Source organism: Netta rufina, assembly GCF_964035555.1.
Source record: "Netta rufina genome assembly, chromosome: 5".
NCBI classification, from domain to species: Eukaryota; Metazoa; Chordata; class Aves; order Anseriformes; family Anatidae; genus Netta; species Netta rufina.
In genome coordinates, this window is record NC_140128.1 from 59,727,669 (window position 1) to 59,751,841 (window position 24,173).

Consider the following 24,173-nt stretch of genomic DNA (forward strand, 5'->3'; position numbering starts at 1 on the left):
GGCTTACCCCTCTGCGTGGGGAGAGTAGAAATAAGTTTTCAAACCCAGGGGTGAGCATGGCTTCCTGAAGTTGGGGAGCAAAAGTGCCTGGGGATGCCGTGACATTAAGATCACAGAAGGAGATGCAACAAGCGAAGAGCCAGACTGGGGCAAAATCTTCGGGCTGGGGCAGTTGCTCTCCGCTCCGCATTGAGACTTGCTGCACAGCGAGACAGATCCTGGGGCAGCCCCTTCAGCAAGACCTCAAACTCCTCTTCCTCTGACCTCTGGTCACAGCCCCTAACCCCTGCTCCTCTCACTCGGTGGCGGGTCCCACCACCTCTGCTGGCTCCTGCGAGTCAGTAAGCAAGAAAATACAACACAGAAAAAAAAAAAAAAAAAAAAACAAGAGACACCCAGACACCCACCACGAGTTTGTTTTGCCAGGTGCCGCGTTTCGATGCGTGGGATGCAGGAGAGGGGAGAGAGGAAAGGAGAGGAGGAAAAGGGGAAAGGGAAAAGGGAAAGGGGAGAGGGGAGAGGGGCTGGGGCACTTCATCCCCGCCGGCCGCCCCCCCAGCCGAAGCGGTTAACAGGAGAGCAGCAGCGGGGCTGCCCTGTGCTGTGCCAGCCACAGGGTGACGCAGGGGCTGGAAGGCTGCTCCGATCCGAGCCATTTCCACCTGCGTAATCCGCCGGGGGAGCGCCAGCAGCAGCAGCGGCACCGCCACCACCCGCATCGGCTCCGGCATCACCGGCTCCGGCTCCCCTCCGGGCTGCCAGATCCCCCGGCCACCTTCTTCGGCTTCTCCTCTCCTCCTCCTCCTCCTCCTCCTCTTCCTCCTCCCCGGGCCGATCGGCGGATCGCAGCGGCCGCCTGGGCACGGAGCATGGCAGCCCCCCCGGACCCCCGGGACCTGCCGCTGCCGGCCGCGGGGCTGCGCTGGGCTGCGGCCGGGCCGGAGCGGGATGGGGCCGGGGCTCGGCAGGGGGAGCCGCTGGCTTTTGGGACCGCCAGGGACCAGCCGCCAGTCGCCATGGAGACCGCAGCCCCAGGTAAAATAAGGGGGGGGGGGGGGGGGGAATCGGGAAAAGGGGTCCTGGGTGCAGCATCCCCAGCGGGGCTCGTCCCCGGTGCTTCCCCCGCTCGGCTCCCAGCCCGGAGGTGTCACTGCGAGGGAGGGAGAGGGGGAATAAGGAGCAACCGCGGCCTTTGCAAATAATGATGGGTGCTGAGCCGGGGGAGCTGGGGCTCAGGACCAAGTTCCCTAAAGCTCTGTGCAGTTTGCTGGGCGTGCAGAGCCTGCACTCCGAAGGGCGTTTGGTTGCAGCCTGGCATTGGGGCTCTGTCCTCATTTGGCGCACACCTGTGCACAGCTGGAGCGGCACACTGCGGAGTTACTTCGGATAGCCCCCAAATCCCCGCATGGCCCCGTCTGTTACCCCGGCGTGCAGATTCAGTGGAGTGCCTGTTTTGAAGCGCTGCTGTATTTTCTGCATGCTGTTGAGACGTAATCCCTTTAATCACGGATGTTTTGGTTGCTGGGTTTTCTTCCTTTAGCTTTTCGGGTGAACTGAAGGTGCATTTAGTTGAGGTAGGCTGTGTGGGTTCATGGATTTTGCAGTTTACTTTCGGGCTCTATTTGATCTCCCTTGCTTCAGGGTTTGTTTCCTTAGTGGGTGTGTTAACAGCAGGTGCATCTCTCTTAATGAAACCCACAAGGCTTCAGCTTCCAGTAGGTCCAGGTAGAAATATGAGGGGGAAAGTGGCTCTGTTTCCTTCTTGGTGACACTTGCCCACTTCCTTTCCCTCTACTGCCCATCTGGGAAGCCAAATGAGCAAATAACCCAGCCCCTGGGAAGCCAGTGGATCCCACCTAGATTCCTCTTCCCTGGGAAGGAGCCGTTTCCATTATGCAACCTGACAGCATTAAACTTGCGTTAAGTTGAGGGTCAGGGCTCGGGACGGGAATCAGCCCGTGTTATGCAATAGCTGCAGGAGCATTAGGAACTGCGTTTTTGGGCTGAGTCCTTCCTAATCCCCCTCAGTCAATCAGCACAAAGAGTAGCTGGCCAGAAACATCCGAGCCTGCGTGGCTCCGTACATTATTCCACTGATACCCGTCTGTATTTTTTTTTTTTCTCTCCAGGATTTGACTGTGCGTCTGTGCGCGCGCGTGCTCTCGCCATGGATGTTTCCCTGGTGCTTTTCTGTTTGCTCGCTGCCGCCGAGTTCAGTAGTACAATGGGATCTAAAGCCCATCGGCTGGTGTGGGAAACGGTTTGCTGTTTTCTAGCTCCGGGCAGGCAGCAAATCTGCTGCTGTGCCGCTCGTTTGCGGATCCGAGCACGAGTTCACGGCTGTGAAACGTGACTTTGGGCTGGAGAGGGAGGCAGATGGCTCGCGTCGGTGCAGGGTGGGTGTGTGTGGAGCAGGGCAGCACCGGGGTCCCTAGGTAGGGTCGCCCCGACAGCGTAACGACAGGAAGAAGGGGGAAGAGATCTCAGGAGCTTTTGTTGTTCGCTGATGGATAAAAATACGGCCATGCTGGATCTCAGCATGCAGAACAAAGAGGGGTGGTCTCTCAACTAGTGTAAATGCCCAGTAAGTTGAAGGGCTGTGCTACTGCATCCATGGAATGAAGGCTGCTGCAGGCTTAGCCTCGCCGGTGGGTTCAGGCTGACGGAAGGCAGAACAGAAAGAATGAGAATAAAAGAAAGAAAGAAAAAAGGAAGAAAACAACAAAGAAAGAAAAGGAAAAAAAAAAAAAAAGAAAGAAAATGTTCTGCTTTTGGAATCATCCGCAAGGGGACTTCAGATGTGTTTGTTTGCATGTGTCAAACGGCGGCAAGGCAGCGACGAAGTGAGCAATACAGACCTCTGCCGATTTTTAATAGCAGACTGTCTGATCAGCAGCATCCTGAGCCTGGCAATACGTTAGAATCACAGAGCAGAATGTTTTACATGTTTTCCATTTTGTTTTACCTGTTTAATAGATAGCTGCTGTGTGTGTGAGTGCCTACCCAGCCGTGCCAGCCGGAGCAGCATCCCGACCAGTGAAGCCCTGCGCACGCAGGCTCTATTTGTGGCTGCAGCACCTGCATTTCTGTGCCACTACCTACACAGCTCCAGCTGCCCTCTCCCTTCACAGGGGAAGTAAAGCGTTTCCCTGCTCTTTCTGTGGGACTAAATGTTCTCAAGTTGCTGAGTAAGAGGTCTGTCATACTGCTGAATATCTAAAACTGTCAAGTGTGTCAGAAAATTCCTTAATTTTCATGCTTAGAGAGTATTCCTGCATGCTGCAAAGCTGTAGGATGGATGCAGTGAGGGATACCAGCCTGCAGCAAATCCCATAAACTTACAGCTCTCCCTATATAATGGGGCACCTGGGGACACTTTAGACAAGGAGGGAGGCATCCAAACAAGAGCAAACTGATCCGTCTGTTTTCCAGGTAGCTCCCTGACACATCCCATATCTTCCTTTACAGCTCTCAGACAAATCCTTTCTGTGGGAAGCAGTTGTGCTCTTTGAGGCAAGAGCAGGGTCTGGAGACTGCGAGATTCTCCCAGCATGAAAATAAATGATGGGAATTTACACACAACATGCACAGAAGTTTTCTTACACGACCTAAAAATTTGCAAACTTTCCCTGATCTGGGCTTTTGTTGTAAGTTTGAAAACCGGCCAGGGATTGTTGAAAGGTTCAGGAATATTTTCAAGCTGGCCTTGGGCCCGGCTTTGAGCCAAACTGGCTTCGTGTCAAAACCTTGCGAGTGGTTTCTGAATGATGAAAAGCAATGGATTTCGCTGCCTGTTCTTCGGATCAACCCAAATCAGCAGTGGTTGGGATTGCAGAAAAAAAAAATCCCACAAGGAGTGGAAAGCTCGGAGATTTCTGAAACAAAGCCACGGTAATAAGGAGCTCCAGATCCCACATCTGCTCCTCCTCCAGCAACATACAGCGACTCTGGTAGCTTCTGGGCAGGGGCAAGGCAGAGTTCCTCTTGCTTTTATTCTCGGCCCCTAGGTTTTGCTGAAAACGTTTCACTCCCTCAGCCTGCTCCTTCCCAAAGATGAATTTGGTTCGGGGTGAGAGGAGCTTGCAGGCAGCTCTTGCAAGGCCCGGCTGAAAGGCTGGTGAGCAGTTGTGTGGTGGGGAAGAGAGCCCCATGTCACCCAACACACCATCTGGTCGCAGATTGTGTTATTTGTTTTTATACATCAACAGTGATTAAAATTCCTTGAAAGGCATTATTTCCAAAAATATTACACAGGCTAGCAGGCATTTCCCAGAATAAATAAACGCGGTTTCCTTTAGAGAAATGGCAGAAGGTAAGAACGGGCTCTACCTCCGTGGTGCAGGTGTGGTTAGGGGGAAAAAAGAGGGAAAAGAGGAGCTCATCCACATGGTGATTCCTGTGGTAGGATCCAGGAAGGTGGCCACGGTGGCTCTGGTGGATACCTGCTGGGTGACTTACAGGAGGGGTGGTGTGTCCCTTCATCCTTGTAGAAAAGATATTTCTAAAAAACGTTTCCATTTTACATGCTTTATAGGGCAGAATGTTGAAAACACGTGCCAGGTACCCAGATATCACCGTGGGCTGGGCCACCAAAACACCGTGCCAGAGAGGGCCTGCAGTGAGGTGCTCCTAGCACAAGCCTGTGTTCATGCTGATATCTTTCACCTCTGTATCTCTGTTTCTTTCCAGCTACTGGAGAGAGTGAGCTACTGGTGGCTTTACTCCTCGGCATGAAGGAGGTTTTGGGTGGTTTTCAGGCAGCCTGAGAGCCCTCTTGTCCATCTAGGTGGAGAGGAGCGGGCATGAATGTGAGCGTCCTCACTTTTTGGGTTAGGCACCAGCACTTCTCAGGGATGTCAGAGCACAACCAAACGCAGCACGTTACCAACACCACCTGACTCAGCTGCTCTTTGTGGCCTTCCCACCCCTTTCCAAGTATTGCGTTAACAAGAGCTCCCCCTCCCTAAGCATCCATGGCAAAATACTGTTCAAGGCCGTGTGCGCTGTAAAGGCTGAAATCCCAAACTGTATTTTTTTATTATTATTATTATTTTATTTTTAAAGTTGCTGGAGAAGGAGTTTTTGATCTTCACTGACCTAAGCATACGCCACAGGGGAGTCTAAGCCGTTGTTCATAAATACGTCCACAACTGCCAGGCAGTCGTACTCACATTTAGCCAACTGAGGCCAGGTTTAATCTCACTTTGGGAGAATATAGATCTACACCAATTTTAATAGTGACTTTTTTAGCCCTTCCTGATGTAGAGAATTGAATTTGTTGTTTTTTACTCCATTCCCTGGACTGGGCCCTCAAGACCTCCAAAATACTGCTGGAGTGAGGGTGACGGAGATCATTTGGTGGAGGCTCTCCCTGGCGTTGTATGAGTGAGTGCAGATTTTGCAGAGGTGGAGAGAAACACAGTGGATTTCTCCTTGGACCCTTCTGTTCCTGTAATTCCCATAAAGCTTGACAGAGGGGCCATTCTGTCCCAGTCATCTAGAAAAAAATCCTTTGGAAGTGACATCTTTCATCAGCACGTGGGTAAAGCAGGAGCAATGGCTCCTGTTGGGCTCCTCCAGCAAGAGCTCTGCTTCTGGGGGTTAAAAGTCCTTTTGGAGGAGCACAAAATCTTGCTTACAGTCCATGGAGCGATGTAGTTCTGAAATCCTTGCAGATCAAATCGCAGCTGTCCTTGGCTGTTCCCTGCAGGGATGCAGGTGACTCCGTCCCCCTTTGACCCCGCGCCGACGGATTTCATCCAGCCTTCGGGGCTGCAGACGGGTGGAGGAAGAGGATGAGGCAGGATGAAAGAGAGAAGTAGCACCGGGGAGGGTGACTCACCTGCCGTCTTCTATTCTTCGTCACTCGGTAATGAAATGTTTTATTTATAGGCAAGGACAGAGGAGGAAGGTTGAGCAGCGCTGTGGATGTTCCCGTTGGGTTTCGCGTGTTGCAGCAGCTCCTGGGCTGTGTGGTTCAGCGCGTCCCATCGGCGTAAGGCTCCCGGGAGGCACATCTGCCTCCTTTTTGTCTGCAGCTCTGCACAATGCCATTTGGTGCCACCTCTCACACCTCTGCACGTCGGGGAAGGAGGCAAGAGCAGCGTCTGCCCTCGCTCTGCCTTTGTGACCACCTTGTGCTGCCTCTGGGCTCAGTCCTGGAAGGCTTTGGGCAAACCCCCAAATGTCTTCTTGTCCTGTTCCCACAAACTGTCCCACAAGGGGACATTGACCCAACCGTGTGGCCTGGCCTGACCCCGCGATGCTCAGCACTGCTGCGTGGCTCTGCTTCAGGCCCTGATTATTTTGTGCGCGCGTTTTTTAGCTCAAAGCTCCCAAAATAGCTAAGGAGCTGTGCTGGGGTTTCACATCATTAACAGGGAATGGAGGTTTTTAAACGGGGGACGGACGAATTTGCCTAACTTGCCCTCCTGAGTAGCCTGTACCTCCAAAACAGGCCAGGAACTCACTGAGCCATTTTCATCCTTAGTGTGACATTTACGCCCTTCTGTCTGGTTTTCCTGTGGTGTTCTCTTGCTGCCAGATTGGAGATGCTTACAAAATTCCGGGGTTTCTTTGGTTGTGGTGTTGTTTTTCGAAAGAAAGCTGTCACTTGGCAAGCAGCGAGTAATGAAGCGTTGTTTGTAATTAGTTTTCTAATTCAGGGGAAGTAAATCTACGTGCTGCGGTAGGCTCAGCATGATTCAGCACCGAGGGACACATCCCACATTTTGTATTCGTGTTCCTGAAGACACGTCTGCTTTAAAGTCAGCCTGACCCTCTGAGAAACCCCACAGCTTTGCCAGTGAGAAGATTTTTGGCACTCATCTGCAGAACCAGACGTGAAATAGAGGGCACCACAATCGCCTGTTTCAGACCTCATTTCAATAAAGTATTTAAGGTTCTTATTTTATGAAGCAGAAGCACATTCCTAACTGCTTAAAAAATTAGGGTGGTCTTCAGCATGTGCTTAAAGGTGAGCGTGTGTTTTGCTGAATTTAGGGATAAATGATGTAAGAGATATATCACGGCTAAATTGGCTTTATTACCCATTAGGCCAGACTGCTTCGGGTCACTTGTGTGTAAAATGGCTGCGTCAGCACTTACCTACCCCATTACTGCACCACGAAAATTAACGTTTATAGAAGACACTGAAATTTGGGGATGGAAATCATTCTAATCTTTGAGATGCTCATGCAGGTACCTCCAAGGACAGTGCCCAGGAGGCTGCTCGCCGTAGGACGAGCTTTCCGTGCCGGGGCAGCTCTGCAGTTCTGTCAGCTCCAGGCTTTGCTGTGCCACCCGGGTGCGTTCGCTTTTGCAGCTGTGCTGAATTTAGGTACTGCAGCCGATTTGGTGTCCGGAGTTTGAAAGACGTTGGAGGGCTTGTTAACCGCAGCTGGTAAAAAGCAAATGTCTGGGGCAGCCTTGGCAGGCCGGAAACCTTCCCACTGCCAGCCCCCAGTGTGTTTGCCTTGTCCCAGAGGGGATTTTCCATGCAAGTAGTGGTCGGTGTTTGGCTGCACACATGGACACCCCTGGGTGAGCCCTGCAGTGCCCTGGGTCCCAAATGCAGCCCATGGAAGCCGTCCCCACCCCTTCAAAGCCACAAATGCTCAAGATATAAACCTGACCGATGCCTTCCACCTAAACAGCCTAAAAATCCTCACCCTCGGCAGCCTCTGCAGCAGCTGTGTGCAGAGCAGGGCTGCGGGCAGCCTGAACCAGTGAAGTTTGTGCTGATTTCCTTCTGCTCAGCCGTGCCTCTTGCACGCTGCTCCCCAAAGCACTCACAGGCACCGTTCAAGGATGGAGAGACTGCAATTACGGCTGGCAATCAAGAGAGTTTGACCATTTGCAAGCCCAGTCCTGCCCCCCAGCTTGGAGGTAGCAAGGCTGAAGGAAGAGGGATGGCTGCGCCACCACAGACAGCATTTTGCATGCCGGGGAGGTGAGGAGTCCCTCACCCCATAAGGATCCCGACACACGTGGCAGACTGCTGATGTACAGGGGGGGCTAAACTTCAGTAAGTCTTTATTAGGTCTTCCCCTTGATGTCCTTCATTGTGAGGCAAAAGAGATGCCCTTGCTGCTCGTGTGCGTGGGGAATGTTTTGCAGTTCGGGGTGTTTTCATTCCTGTTGACTTCAGCAGCGAGGCGCAACGCAGCAGGCTGGAAATCAGCCGTGCACTTCAGCTGAACTGCTCTGCGTGCAGGTGCTGCTGTACGATATGCACTGCAATTGCACAATTGTACCTATTTCACGCTTACTGTAGGAAAAAGGGAAATGTGTTCTCCCACCCTTTACAGAACTTATAAAAATATGGGTCCCAAATTTGCTCATTGTTTCCCAGTTCCCTGCTCTGGGTGAGGTTGTACCGTGTTGGTAAGTTTGCTGCTGCTTTTATTTTTTTTGTCCTTTTATAACAAAGGTTCCTATCTTTGGTAAACATCACTGACCAAGTGGATGCTCTGCAGTGGAATAGTGCTGTGCACTAACCTTTAATAGCAGGAGAGTTTCCTTCGGTGCGGGGTTAACCCAGAGCTGAGGTCGGTTCCTCTCTTCTGCAGCATTTGCAGTTCTTTAAAAAGTCATAATGCAGCATTCACATCGCTGCTGCTTCCTGTGTGCTCTAGCAAAAATACTGTTATGGTTGAATATAGAACTGATTTCTCAGGACTTCCTCGGTACCCTGAATGCCTGAGCGTGTAATCTGTGATTCTCAGACTAATTAATTCATAGGAAGGGTGCTGAGCCTGCAGGAGAAGCTCCAAGAAGATGTGTGAGAGTCGGGAGAAGTCCCAGAGGAGTCAGCCTCCTCTGAAGACATTGTTTGTGAAAGAAAACAGGCTTCTGGAGCCTCCATGCTGTAGCTGTTTATCATTTTCACTAGTCAGAGGCCATTATATCAACATTTCTGGTAAGTGGCATCTCAGTTACAAGCCAGATAGCATTTTTACATAGCTGAAATATTTGGAGTAGATCTTTAGTAGGTGGTACAGAATTCACTACTTAAAGTTTCACGTGTGTTTAATGTGGGTACGGAGCGTGCAGGACTGAGAAGTCAAGCAAGCAAATCATTGTTGGCATGCACAAACGTGGGATCACCAAACTGGGTTATTTTTACATGGGTGAAGTAGGAATCTGCCTTTGAAAATGCACACTGTGCTCTGCTGATACCAGGAAAAAAAGGGCTGGAATTCCTGAAATTTATTTTTATTTTTTGATAAATTCTCCACCTGGCAATAAATCTCCACACAAGAGATACATGGATCAAAATCATATTTAAAAAATAGCAAAATCTTAGCAATCAGTGTATATATTTTCAAATTCTCCCCAAATCAATGAGTATGTTTTATACAATACAGCTTCCAGCAGCGTTCAGAAATATACCATGTCTACCTTTGGTTTTATAGCAGGTTGTTTATTCCAAACACACCTAAATTATATCTTAAAAGGATTAATTCTGGCCTGTAGAGTTCTCTATTCTACTTCAGAATTGCAATGTCATGCACACTTTGTTGTGTTTTTTTTTTTTTTTTCTTGCCTTAAAAAATATCAGTGCAGATTAGGGCGGATCATTTGATTAGCTATCCCTGTAAAAGCCAGTTCCCATTTTGAGATTTATTTTTTTTTTCTTCAAAGTCTGCCTGACATTAGCCTTTATAATTCAATTGCTGTGTTGGAGAAGTTCAGGTCAGAGCTAAGGAGACAGGCTCGGGGATTTACGCTGTGTAAAGTGTGTGCAATCTGCTTCCACTTTGAACATGGTAAACAGACCATGCATAATCCCTGCAATATTTAGTAGATCTGCCAGGCCATGAAGATGGCATTTGTAATATTCCTCTAGCTACATGCATTGTTACATGGCTGTCCAGCCCTGTGCCATCCAAACTCTGTTCAAAAGCAACCTGAGGAGGGGAGGGCTGAACAAAGCATAAGAAAATACCATTTCCCAGGAGGACGTTTTGGAGTTTGCGCTCCTTTTGCCTCCCTTCCCTCTCCGCTGTTGCTTTTGAACGAATCGTTCTTCTAACCTACTTTAAAGCGAGCATCTAGCATGCTGGATGTTTTGCAGATGAATCATACAGTGCCATGCACTTATGCATATCTGCTGCGCAAGTACGTTGTCAGCTTGTATTTGGTAACCTACCAGCAAACAAGGGTGTTTGTTTGTTTGTTTTTTTTATTTCCTGGAAGCTTGGGGTACTAGCGGTGCTCTCCAAACGAGGATAATGCAACCACTGTTAATAAATCAAGCCGGGTCTGAGGATGTTTCACCACTTTCACTGCCTCCCTGATTAGCATTATCCTCAGAGGTATAAATTAAAGGGGAAAATGTATAATCTGGGAAGCTTTCCAGCATCATCTTTGAAAATGTGAGCTCAGTGCTTCGCCGAGGTTTCTTTGGTGGAGGAATGCTAATAGCGATGCTGAAGCTGTGTGCTGATTGCACCCTAAAGAGCAGGAAGACGCACAGAATGGCTTCCTTTCTTTTTCCTTTGTCATCAAGATAATTTCTAACGCTGTCTGCACAGGATGAATCTCGAACCGTTTCTCCGCAGTTCTGTGAGCTGGTCCCAGACGTACCGTTTCGGTCTCTCCTTTTCTACTACTTGTTCTCTTATTCTGACAGCCGCATGAAATATGTTACGTGTTTTCTCATCTCAGCCTGCAGATAATTGCTTTCAGCTGCGAGCAGCGAGTGGCCACGGTCCCTTTGCTCCATTGGTCAGAGCCTGGGCTTCAGCAACGAGGTTTTCGGGAATTTCTTCTGGCTTTGCTGTGATCTTCTGTGGGCAGTTCCTACGAGGTGGCATCACGGCCAGGTGGTAACTCACGGTGCTGCCCTGCCCACCGAAGGGAGGAGAAGCGTGCTGCAGAATGTGCTGATCTGCAAAAAAAATATTTCACAGGGAGGGTTTGATTCGAGCAACGTTCCAGCTGTTCTGAGTGGGCAGAAAAGGGATTTTTCAGCATATCAGCAACGGCTTGGAAATGGAAATGGAAGTGCCACTTCTTCCAGCACTTTCACAGCAGTCAGTTTTCCCCTTCCCCTCCCCATATCCCACTTGCTATTTACTGGAGCTGGCGGCTTAGCAGGACTGGAGCACTTGGAGCTTTGCTTTGTAACATCTGTGTTTCTATTTGCTTTCCCTCTGCCAGCTCTCTGCCAACATCATCCTTTGCTTTCCAAGAGATGGTGAAAAGCACAGGCTGGAAGACTGAGCTAGTGTTCCTCCTCTTGTGGCTGGGGGAGGCGTGAGGAAGAGGACACCGTTACTGGGATCTTGCCAGTGGGACAGCTGATGCATGGTGTGGTGAAGGGCTTACAAATAGCCCCCAGAAACAGCATCTGAAGTAGATGAGGCTCAGCTGAGGACCAGGGAGTGCCAGGCTGCTCCAAAGGGGTCTCAGCTTCATCATCAGTGCTTCGGGTTGTGGGGCCCCTCAGGTTGAGGCTGCAGAAAGTCATTCCTCTCTCCTGAAAAATGTAGGGCAGCTATTTTTACTTAGGTGCATGAAGGTAGGGATTTTTTTTTTCTGCCTGTTTTTCACTCTTAAATTCTTGCTAAGGATTCTTAGTTACATTTTGCAAAAGCATTCACCCTTGCAGCTGAACAACACAGAGAGAATCCTATAAGTACTATGCATTATTTACAGCCTCTACTGACATTACTAAATTTGCTGAAGCAACCTATTTCAACAGTTCGAAACGCGTTTCCTGTGGAGCTTTCTCTTCCATAGAAAGGTTTGCTCTTTCCCCTTCATTTGAGATGAAAAGAAAATTGAAAATAATATGAATTTTTCCCACAGGACAGAATTTCTTTTGCAGTAGCTCTGCTTCCAGCTAATGTCAGGACAAACACAAACAACCACACTCGGCATGCTTAATTTCAAGCCCACATTTATGCCTTATTCTTTGCCATTGCTGTCTGAAAAGCAGCGAAACCAGCACACCTTAATCTCAGCTTGAAAATACCCGTTGCTCCAAGAGCAAGTGGGATTTGTTAGGAGCTATTTCGTACACTTAGCAGGAGCGTGCCCTTGGTTGGTTGTGCCCTTACCTGCTTAAACCACGACTTTCGTATTGGTGCCAAGCAAGGGAAGGAAAACCAACGAAGGCAGAGAATCTGACTCTTTCTTCTCAGACTCTGTACAAAGACAATTTCTTTTTTAGAAGCCCCCTCTTCTCACTTTGTGTAGCAGGAAAGCAGTGCAGGCTCCCCCGTGAGTGGGATGAGAAACCTTTAGGTGCCGTCAGGTTCCTTTCCCAGCCCCGCAGGAGATACGGAGACAAATGCTTCCTCAGCCTTGCTGGGCTGTGTGTTTTAACCAGCGTTGTAGGAAAACTAATCAAAACAAAACAGGCTGTTCCCAAAGATTTTAACCAATTCCAGCCCCATAGATGTTTATGGCCTTTGGAAATGGAAAAGCGAGCTGTGGGCAAGATCCACGTTGCCTGCAGTGCTGCTGGCCCAGGTTTGTGGTCACCTCTGTTCTGCTGTGCCACGTCCAGTTTCTGAGAAGATGTATTAGAGGAGATGGTTTCTGGCCTTGCCGGGCAGAAAGCTAAAAGGGAAGGGGGTTTTTGCTCCTGGTGCTTGGGGTGAGCAGCCAGGAGAAATGAGCTAGGCTAAAAGTCAGTGCAGGCACAAGGACAGAATTGTATAAACTGAACAGGAGGGTTCAAGGGAGGAGGGGAAGAGAAGACAGAGAGAAAAATGAATACCACGAGGAAGAAATCCAAACTACTTTCAAGAGAAACTTGAGGTTTATGAAGGGAATTGAGAAATGTGATGCCTGCAGCAGTAGTGTGTTTAGCTTAGAAGCTCAGCAGGTGCCTTCTGGTCGGCTGCTCCCACATTCATCGGCTCTGGAGACTTCCTAGCAACCCCCACACCCCCACACCCACCCCTCCGTTTACTTGGAGCTATTAATGTAATTCCTCTTAAAAAAGCTTTTGAATTAATTTTATTTTTTCCAGTTACTTCTTTTACTCAACCCAAAGGGCTTTAAATCCCCATTCCCCAGGGCAGGGAGCGCTTTGTACAGCCTTTGGCCGTGGAAGTAGCACCCAGAGGGGAGCCGTGTCGCAGCGAGCAGGACCTGGCTTCTCAGCAGGCCTAGCCAAATTCCTGAACACAGAATCACAGAGTCAAGGAATCACAGGATGGTTTGGGTTGGGAGGGACCTCACAGCCCTCTGCCATGGGCAGGGACCCCTCCCGCCAGCCCAGGCTGCCCCCAGCCCCATCCAGCCTGGCCTTGGGCACTGCCAGGGATGGGGCAGCCACAGCTCCTCATCGCTTTGGGATGGGATCGCTTTGGGATGGGATCACCATCGCTAGGTGATGCCTTTCAGGCCTTTCTGGACTTACTTTTCCCGGAGTCTCTAAGCTGGGGTAAGCGATGGCAGCAGGAAATAAACAGAAATTCCTCCTTTCCTTGACTTTGGTCCCTGCACCAGTCAAACCAGCAGCTTGTGTTGTTACCTTGAAAGTGCACGCCGAACGTGAGTCTCAGAAAGCTCGGAACGGCTGCTATTTTTGTGTTTCAGTGCCTTTTGATGTTATTTTTTTTCTATAAAAATAGCTTAGTGTTTGTTTTGCAGGAAAGCCCTGCTTTCCTTGGGGGGTGAATTGACTCCCGCAGACAAAGCTAAACATAGCATTTGGTGGCTCACGTTGGGTACGCAGAGCAATCTTCAGCTGGAAATAGTAATAACAAAGGTTTTCGATAAATAAAATAAAGCAGGTTTGACAGGAAGAAGTTACAGGTGAAACGTGCAGTGGTGGTTGGAGATTAGCAGCATAGAGCCAGCATCCGAGGAAGTAGGAATGCGAAAAAGATACAGCACATACTAATCTGATCTAATTAGTATCGTTAAAAACATTAAGGTAAATGGAAATGGAAAGAATACAGCATTGATTTATAAATGCGGGCTGTGAAGACAAGCCTGGTAGTTTGCTTCAATAAGGTCCCAATTATTTTATGATGGGATTTCAGTGAAACGTAAAACCCAGCGCTACAGAGAAAAGCTGGGCAGTTGGTTTCAGCATCTTCCAGAAATCCCCAACATTTCCTTGGAAGCTATTTTAATTTGACAAAAAACATAAAAAGGTCCGGGCTTTACTGTTTTGACTTCTCCCAGCCAATTCTTCCAGTGAAAATTATCCAGCCCTTTCTAAGGGTGAGGAAATAATAAATAAAAGTCGTTTTGAGAAAGGTGGCACCTCTTCCCAGCAGTGTGAGGATCAGCGAGCGAGCAGCATTTCCTTGGACCGACCCGCTCAGCAAACCTGGAAGCGATTCCATTTATATCTGGGCTCTGGCCCGACCATAAATATTTGAAAGGTGAGTCTTGGTGCTTCGCTGTACCCTCTTGTAGGAGTCCCATGATTATTTGATGAGGATCCTTGACTGGAAGAATGAACAAACACTTCTTGTATACATAATTGATTGGGCCATTTTTGGTGCTTGTTTTCTCCTGGTGCTGATACACGCAGATTTGTCATCAGCCTTGGCAAGCCCTTCTTTGCTAAAAATCACTTCCCAAGCATTGACGGAAAACGAGGTATGGATTTAGCTAATAGAAAGTCATTTAAATGTGTGTAATAACCACTGAAAAATGTTTATATCATCCGCTCAGTACCAAAATTGAGAAAATAAGCCTGAGATTCACCGGTGAGTTACGTTTGGGTGGCAGCTCTGTGCGTGCCCTGCTGTGGAGGTTTCATGAGGTGAAATCAGAGTCAGCTTCTGGACAGACCGAGGGCTCGCTGAGCTCTGCTGTAGGTTGGAGCTTTGGGGTTTTTGCATTTCTTGTGTGGTTAGGGTTCTCCGTGGTGCTAGGGCAGCTGTAATTTTCTCCTCCCTGGAAGCAAGAGTGGGTGCTGGGGCACTGATTCAGCTGCTCCAACGCCACGGCCCCTGCTGGTCCTGGGTCCTGCCTTGCCTGGAGCACTCACGGAAAAGCACAAGGTTCACAAAATGTCACTGCACAGCCTGGTAGTTTTTCCATTTGTGTTACACTGCTTGTTGCAACAGTTGTTCGCTGAGAGTTTGTTCATTAAATTGGGGGAAAAAAGCCCGTCTTTCCTAAGATCTCATTAAAGCGTTCAGTTACAACCAAGTTCAGAAGAGCCTTCCCTGAAGGATGTTTTCAATGAATTTAAAGATCTGCTTCATGAATATAAAGCGTGACATATGTGATCCTCCTTTTGTTCAGCACTGAAGGCTGCTGCTGATGTAAAACAGAGGCAGGGTGCTGCCTGGATTGAGAAATAATCTCCATTTTTCACGCTGTAAAGGCCGCTCCAGCTGCAGCAGTCCAAGGCACCTGACCTTCTCGATCCCTGAGGTTGGAGGCTTTTTTTGTATCTAGTACAAATATGTGATTTTATCTGCTTTGTCTGTTTGGATTGTGACTCCATGGGTACAACACGCTCATCTTCCATCACAGCAGCGATTCCACCAATGGTTAGTGATGTTTTTTTTTTTTCCCAATACATTTTGTAAATTCATCTTGGTGGCACGGATGTTTGCAGCATCCCTTGGTCTGTGTCTTGCTTTAAATTATTAACAAGCTGCCCTGCCAAACGCCACTGCCAAACCAGCCACAACCCCTTGAGCTTCACAAAAGGCAAATTCTTTCCCCAAAACACAACACTGTGTTCTGAATAGATCCGCTCGCTGACCGAGGAACAAGATAGCGAGTGAAAAGAAATGGGAAAGAAATAACAGGCTTGGAAATCTGAAGCTGGGCATTGATAGACGAGAGGGGATCGTGGCAGTCCTCTGAGCACGCAGACAGCACACATTGGGGAAAAAAAAGGGAGAATGTTTAGGAGAACATCTGGAAGGAGTGGTGCCAGATGGCTGTTGACATTTTGATAGGACTGGTAGTTTTTTCATGGAGTATGAAGACCCAATTTTCGTGTTTGTCAATATTTACGGCTCTCAGTCTTTCTGTAAGGAGGAAAATAAAGTCTCAAATAGCACTCCGAGCATGCTGAAAATAAGCCTGATATTCTGTGCTGTGCTGACTCAACCTAAATGGCCTGAGATTTTGGAGCGCTGGGAACGCCCAGCTCCTTTGCCAGTTGGTGGCATCCGAGGATGCTACACCCCTGCTACACGAAGGCTTTTAGTCGGAGGAGCAAACTCCAGGCACCTGTGATTAGAGGATTTCAGCTTCTGTTTCTGCCACAGCAAAATCTGGTAGGAAAGGGGATGAAAGTTGGCCTGTGCTGAACATTTCATCATTAAAGGATTGCAGCTGCAAATGGACACTTTCCCCATCAACCGCTATGATAAGCCCAAGCCAAAATCCATCTTTTTAAATATAGCTCCCTTGATTTCTGTTATATGGCTTTGGGGTGAGGTTGTTTTCCATGTAGATAAGCAAACACATCCATTTTGTGTAACATTGAAAAGCTGCAGTTAGCAATGGATGTGTTTTCTGCCTCGTGTTTGGGTTTTCTTTTACAAATCAATAGTTTTCAACTTTTTAAAATATAAAAAGTATGGGGATTTCTGCATTTCATTGTATGCAAGGTTGGGGACTTCTGTTCAGTTTGAAATGTAAATGTTGGAGGCTGAGGGGGACTAATGGTTAATGCTGTTATCCCATGGGGCAAAAATACGATCTCTGAAGAGTTTGCCAAACTTCTTCTGAAGTTGGTGGTCCTGCCCTGTGCCGTGTCCCTAATTTTATTAAGGACATTTTCTTTTACTCCTCATGTGCCCTGATTTTCTTAGGGGCTTTCTTAGGATCTCGCTGGATTTTATTCATTTAAAACCCGTTAGAATTTCGTTAGCACAGCCTGAATAACGCATCTCTTGCTCAAACACATGTGCATGCGTTGCAAACACATGGTGCAATCGTTTTGTCAGAGGGAAGGGGAAGGCTCGGGGCTCCTGGTGGTGAGCTGAGCTGGAGCTGGCAGCACGGGTGATATTAGCAAGAGCAGAGCCAGCGAGTCGAGAGGAGAGATTGTGACCTCTGGTCAGCCACGAGTGGATAAAGGGAAACAACTGAGCAGCCTGGGCTGGCCTTGAAATAACCTGCTTTGAGCTGGGGTTGGGCTGGAGACCTCCAGACATCCCTTCCAGCCTGAGTTTTTCTGTGATTCTGTGGCTTTTAAGACCTTATTATATCCTTTTTTTTTTTTTTTCTCTGCTGTGCTACTATCTAGTATTCCTGACCACTTCCACCTGTTTTCCCCTAATATATAAGGTGCTTAGGGCTATTTTAAAAGCTGGCTGCCAGCACTTACGGCTTTTCTGCACTAACCAAGGCCTTGGGTTGCTTCTGAAGCTCAGCTGGGTGCCTTGTTGCTCTGCTGAGTGCGTCCCTTCTCTCTTCCTGGTTCACTGATTGAATTAATGAATTATAAATATTTTTGCAGGTCAGCCCAGATAAGGAATTTTGAGTTTCCTCGAGAAAAAACACAAGCCAGAAGTTGTTTTTATTAAATCCCAGGCGTTCAGTTTTCTCCCCCCAGTTCTGTTTCACTTCACTTTGGAAAATTTTTACTCTTTTTATGAAAAGTCAGCTTTGGCTAAAGGCGCTGTTGGAACATAAACAAATGACCGCACGCTTTGCCACAACCACAGTGCAGTCAGTGTAGCCCTTTTCCACAAAACCTTTTCTCTTAGCTAAAATTACTGGCTGAACTTGGCAGAAACTTCCAAATGCTGGCGTCAGTGAAGTCTGAGCTTTTCCCCAACTGAGCTATCGAACCCCAAATCGCACCCGTCTCCAGTTGTGGCGGTGAGACCCATACCCCAGATTTGTCCTACAAACTGCAGTTTTTTGCAGGGTGAAGCAGACATTAGCACTGGAGACACCGCCACTGGTTTCAGGGAGGAACAAGATGATACGAGGAGTCATTATTCTTGTCCTTTATGGGTTTGAAAAGCTGGAGTGAAGCTAAGGAGAAAGGTGCAGTGAGTTTTCTGGGGGCCAGTTCAACCAGGGGACTGAAACAGAGGGCAGCTGCCCCCTGTCCAAAGTGCTAACAACTTCTGCAAGTCTTTAAATTTAAGGTTTGCGCCGTCTTTCTCACTCTTTCCTCCTTCCTCCAAGCTAACTAGCGGTTTCCTCTTGGGGCTGGAGCTCCTCGCCAGCAGCATTTTGCACGGATGGATGGTGATAATGGAACGAGGGCGAGGTAGAGGCAAAGCGCTGCTGTTTTCCCACGTGCTGTGCTATTGGCTCGCGGATGCAAAACTCAATTAACACCCGAGCAAGCTTGATTTCTCCAGGGGAAAAGGTGTCTGGCCGTGCATCCGCCCTCTCCAAAGGTTTCTCCGGTTGCACAGCAGTTTGCACCGAGTCCTGGGGCTGCCGTGTCTCTCCTGCCGTGTCTCTCCTGCTGTGGGCTGGCTTCTTTGTTTGGTGGTTTAATTTCCAGGAGCAATGTGTGATTCTCCTTCCCTGAGCAGGACCGAGTCGCTGGGGCTTGGGTAGAGGAACAAGGTACGTCAGGAACCACCACAGCACTTTGCTGCTGGTTCACAGAAGCTGCGAGGTGTGCAGCCCTGCTCTGTACCATTTCATTCAGGAGTTCAGTTTTCCAGAAGTCAAGCTGTGCTCCCGAGCCTTAATCTCCTAAGTAACCTAATACAGCCTGCCCCAAACACAATCCACTGTGCCACTCAGCTGCACAAAACAGATCGTTTTCTAGTGGCAGAAATCTGGGAGCCCTTAATGGGGTGGAGTGGAAAAAAACAGATATTTGAATTCTGAGCGAAGTATGAAGCCTATTGTTAAGCCCCGAACATGTTTCGAAAGGGGGGTTAAATAAAGCAGAAACAGTTACCACAGATATTTACGGCCTCTGTTTGCGCAGGGCTGCAACTCTGGATGTTTCCTTGGAAAAATCTCTTCTGGATCTCCTCCAGTAAGACCAAGAAATTCATCACCTCTCTGCCGCCCCAGCACAGGCAGCGCCTCGCTGGAAGGACTGAGGGTGACGTGGGGAGGCAGACCCAGCCCCTCGGCCATGGTTTTGACTTTTCCCTACTACTTTCCCACCTCGATTTTTCCTAGAGGACATTTGGCAATCGCCTGGAATGCTTTTGGTGTCCCCCCTTTCTGTTTCCTTTGGCTTGCAGGCAGGGAAGCCCACATGCACGATACGCGGAGTACTTTCAGTCATTTCACACTGTCCCCGAGTTGCTCTGTCTCCTGACCTGTCACGGCGGCAGATTAAGCCGGGGTTGACCTTTCTCTAAGCTGCAAATTGAGAAATCTGTCTGATGTATCTCGTAGTTATGAAACTCGGATTATTCCAGCAAGGATAAAATCTGAAGGCCATCAGCTGCTCCGGCTGCGCTCCGCACTGGCTGGGAGCAGGAAAACGTCTTCCCTCCTGTAAAATCAACTGGGTGTGTCCTGGGGAGTGTTCACCCTCTCTTTAAAATGCTGTGCTCAAAGCCAGGACGTTCACTGTTTATGTTCTTAGGGGGAAGGTAAAGCCCCCGGCACTGTGCTCTGTTGCTGTAGGAGTTAATACCCGGTGTGGTATCCGGGCCGTTTCCAATGATGGGATGTTTGCAGGTCATCACTGATGTGCTCAGATGTGCTCTGGTGGTGAGAGGAGGGCACGTGTGTGCCAAGAAAGGAGAGGAAAGGCAAGGTAACCACCATCCACAGGCCTGAATGAACTGGGAATGCTCCCATGCAGGAGATCTGGGAGCTCAGGGACATGGCTCTGCATCACGTTCACTGCTCTGTCTACTGAAGGACAAGAAATCCCTCCCAGATCACCCCATACAGAACTGCCTGCCCTGTGGCAGTGGCTGCAGCTGAAGGCACGTGCTGTAGGACGTAGGAGTAGGATGTCAGGGACACCTCTGCAGCAGCAGGAATGGTTCGTGTGGCCTCCCAGACCCACCCGGACAGGCGCCTGGGGCTTCCAAAATAGTTGAGTGGATGTGCAAGGTAAATTAGGAAAAATAAATGGCCCTTGAGGCCAGAGGGCAAGTTTTAGAAATATTCCTGCTGCTTTCTTTGATCTGTTTGAAAGAGGAATCGGCTATTCCTGTTTGGAAATAAGCTGGGGAAAGGTGTCTCATCCAGAAAATATGGAGCTGTGCGGGGGAAAAACCCCACTGCAGCAGGCAGAGCTTGGAGAAGGGCGATTTTCCTGCCCCCCTCCCCTGCTCCTGCTCGTATGCAGAGCCGCTGAGGATCCCAGGTTGGTACCTGGATGTTCCTCGTAGCATGCACAGCGCCACTGCCTCAGCAGTCACCACAGGCATCAAAAACCATCCCTGTAAATGCAGCAAGGGGGTGTTCTCCCTGCCCGTAATGGGGAAGGCTCCTGGAGGTGTTTGAGAAAGCACACTCTTTGCCATAACTTTTGTGTTGACGTTTTCCACATCATGTTTCATGTGGCGTTCGCCCAGAAGCCCAAATCTCCGGTTATTTGCTGCTCAGAAAATGGAAATGCTTTGAGCTAGGGCTGTAGGGAGCACATGCAGCCAGCGTGGGGCTGGGAGGGGAGTCAGAAATCCCTGGGGAAAGGGGGACAGGCTTCCAGGGTTAGTTTCCACGGCATCAGATTGCAACTTTTTTGTGGTTAGAAGGAAAAAAAAAAAGCAGGATTTGACTCGATAAAAGCCGAAAGTCCAGCCTGGAATGGCTGCTTTTATTTGCCGTGCTCTTTGGTGCTCACCTCCATCCCTGCTAGACTACGGCCACCAGGAAAGAAGCGTGCGAGGGGCACTGCGTGTCCTCAGGAGCCACGTCTGGTGTCTTGTGGGAAGGTCTCACAAAAACCAGCGGGGTCCAGGGCTGCTGCTCTCCTCGTGGATGAGCAAGGTCCCCCTGGATGCATCAGTGCCCGCTCTGTGGCTGAGCCTGCAGTGCTGGCCACTAACATCTATCCTCCATGCACCGCTCCGGTACCATTAACGGGAAGCTGCTCTTAAGGAAATGTCTCGAATACCTTTCTAAAGGGAAACAATGCTAGATGGGCTGCTTTTCCTGCCATTCAGCACCAAGGGGTGTAGATAGGAAGGGATGTGTCCCCGCAGGCTTCTAATCCTGATGACTTTAAAAGATGCCCATTGTAGAGTTTGCACGGAGAAGGGCTTTTATAGGAGAAAAGGGCCCCGTCAGGCCCCAAATCAGAGAAGCTGATCATGAAACGAGGGGAGGGATTTTTCCCCTATTGTTTTTAGTTGAAGTGTATTTCCCAGCAGCCGTGCCGCCAGATCCTCTGCTGCTTGCAACGAGCTGGACTGCCGGAATAATAATAAAATAAAAAAAGAGATGGGTGGAAATAAGTCTTGGGCTTTTGTTCTGCTTTGGCACGCGTTGTGCCTTTTGACCGCCATTCCTGGGGCGATGGGAGCTTCGCTGCAGCTTTACGGTGCTGGCACCGCTCCCCTTCTCCATGCCCTTCATCACATCTTGTGCCTTTGCAGGTGGCAGCCCCTGCCTGCTGCCTGCCTGCAGGCTGAGGGATACCAGAAACACCTGGAATATGGAGACAGCAGCTCCTCTGCCGAGCACATAGCAGATAGCAGGCACATTGCTCAACATCCCAGGGACAAACACCCTCACCTGCCCTCCCAGGGAGCCGGCTGGATGCAAACCTGCTGCGAATCAGCCCAGCTCTGGGAGGCTGGGACATTTCCTGAGACGATCAGAGCAGTGGCAGGCAGGAGCACGCAGGTTTTGGGGCTGCCTGTGCCGCACACAGCGCTTCTGCTGCCAGGAGAGCATCCTCCACACGCAGCAGCGTGGGGAAGCGCAGCCTCCGTGTACCTGTCAGCAGAGATCAGCCTCCTCTGCCTCGATGAGACGCGGGTACAACCTCCGTGCCTGCAGATCATGCAGCGTTTATGCAGAAGATCTAGCATACAGCCTGTTTTTTTCTCTTGGTAGGTGGAGGAGAGCCCCTCAGCCTGCCCAGCCTCATCCCCCCTGGGAGTTCTGCAGCTGAGAGGTTATTGAGTGTCATTTCCACAGCCCCATGTGTGATAAGGAGGTTGCAGAGAGCTCGCACACAAACGAATGCCGGGTTGGGAAGAGGCAGGTTGGCAGTGCTGCGGATGGAGAAAACCTGGGGGGCAAAGAGAGAGAGAGATGTCAGCTGGAGCTGTTTGACACCAAGGGGGAAGGGATCCACAGCGAGCAGCAGGAGCCCTTCCCCAGCACAAAGAAAGACCTGAGAAAGGAGGAAAGGGTGGCGATGGGGACAGAACCGTCCCTGCTGCAGGGAGGAGGAGAAGAAATCCCCGTCCCCAAGGACTCCCCTGCAGTGTGGTGCGGGGATGTCCCCGAAGGTCCCTTGTCACCAATTCATCCTGCCTCTTGCTCTTCCCTTCGCTGTGCCATGCCAAAACCTCGGTTCCCTGCTAGCACTCAGCGCCAGGCTGCTTTCTGCGGCGGCGGCAGCAGGAAATGAATCCCTGCCCCGTGCCAGGAGTGGAGGTGTGGGACAGCCCCTGCCTTCACTCACTGGGCAGGGACCAAGCTGCTAATTAGGAGCCCAGGCTCAGGCTGTCAGGGCCACCCCGAAGGGGATCTGGAGACGTGCCTCGTGCTGATCCCGTTGCTGTTAAAATAGTGGAAGCACCTGAGTTTAACACGGAGCCCTGTCTGTATCTTAATCTTGGAGCTTAACCTCAGCGCTGCTTCTCCACCTCTCCCAAAATTTCCTTCCCTGCTGCTCCGGCATCCCTCGGGCTGCACCACGGCCTCTTAAAGCCAGCTCCCCATCCAGGGGGAGGCTCCTGAAGTGATCTGGTGGTGAGCAAAGGGACCCAAAGAGCCCGTGCCCATCCAAATGGAGCCTTCATCTAACAGGGAGTGCAATGAGGCATGCTGGATTTCCACTCCTGTTTCTTGCTGTTTACCCAGGGAGAGGAGCAACCACAGCCCACAAATCAGTTGGGTGCTTCTGCATTTTCCTTTGGTCTTTTTTTTTTTTGCAGCCCCGTTGCACCCGACAGCTGTAAGACAGAAAATGCTGCTGCAATAACAAATTGTTGGCATGTTTTGGGTTCAAAACCTTGCTGGCAGTGGGGAGAGCCCCTCGCCGGCAGCACACGGAGAAATGATGTTGAATTTCTCTCCAGCGAGCAGAGCCCTCCGAACCAGAACCCTTATGCAATTATGTGAGGGTTTTTTTTTCTTGACTCCGGATCCTAAGAAACTGTCTCTTGAATAGTGTGTTTCTTGCTGGTTCATTCGTCTGTGAATTTCCCTGGCAGGTAGCGTATAAATAGCTCTGAGGCACAAGCGATTCACGAGTTCTTTTCAGAATGCAGCATTGAGTCATTGCAAAGCCTCCTACTGTAGCTCTTTTGGAGATGCGCTCATTATTTGAAGTGTAAGATTCATGCCCGAGAAAGAACGAGACGATCCTGGCTCGAGTTTGTCCTTCCACCAAAGCACCGTGTCTAAAAAGCGGCGAGGAAGGAAATCTCATGCCGGCAAAGAGAGCAGGAGGCATCTGCGCGTCCCCGCCGCGGGCTGTGCTGCTCGGCAGCGTTGTGAGGCCAGGAATAGAAAGCAGGGTCCCTTGCTCCCCGGAGCCCTCTGCCATGTAGGGCAGAGCCAGCCAGCTGGATCCCCCCCGCCGTCCTTTCCGCCTGACCCCACACAGCGTCAGGCTCTCCATAATTAGGGCAGAATTAGGGCGAGATCCCCAGGGCCGCAGGCAGCGGGAGCAGGGCTCGCACAGAAGGGCAGAGCTCGTCTAAAGATTGAGCTGAGCCTCCCTTCCCACCTGGAAGTCTGGTCCGAAAGGAATTGGGGGATTTGAAGCACGCGAACACCCGGCAGGCCGTGGGTTGTAGCAACAGCTCTGCTACAACCACTCACTGGATGTCGAGGAGCATCAGGTGTGTCCACAGAGCACGTTCGGATAAACACTTGCTGCTGGCTCACGGGGCACCCAGAGCTTCCTCTGACATGGGCTTAAACAAAAAGCAAGGAGGAAAAAACAAAGAGACCATTTTTCTGGAGCCGCTGCCGTGCGGTGCAACGTTAGGCTGCCCGAGGAGCAGTGCCACGGAGCTGTGGTGCTGACCGCATGCATCAGAGGGGTAATACATCCGTGTCAAACAGCAGGAGAGCTCCACATGGAGCAAAACAGGAACCACCTGAGAACCTTCTCCTGTGTAAAATACCTCTGCTGCTCGTGT

At 49.9% G+C, this 24,173-nt stretch overlaps 1 protein-coding gene across 1 annotated transcript in view; it reads left to right on the forward strand.

The window, feature by feature from the left end:
• Positions 1–699: 699 nt before the first annotated feature.
• The window catches only part of RTN1 (reticulon 1), a 98,156-nt gene continuing 74,682 nt past the window's right edge, over positions 700–24,173 (forward strand). Inside the window, exon 1 of the mRNA XM_084287614.1 lies at positions 700–1,035. Within this exon, the coding sequence (XP_084143740.1) occupies positions 870–1,035 (166 nt within the window). The 5' untranslated portion in view covers positions 700–869. The remainder of the gene's footprint in view (positions 1,036–24,173) is intronic.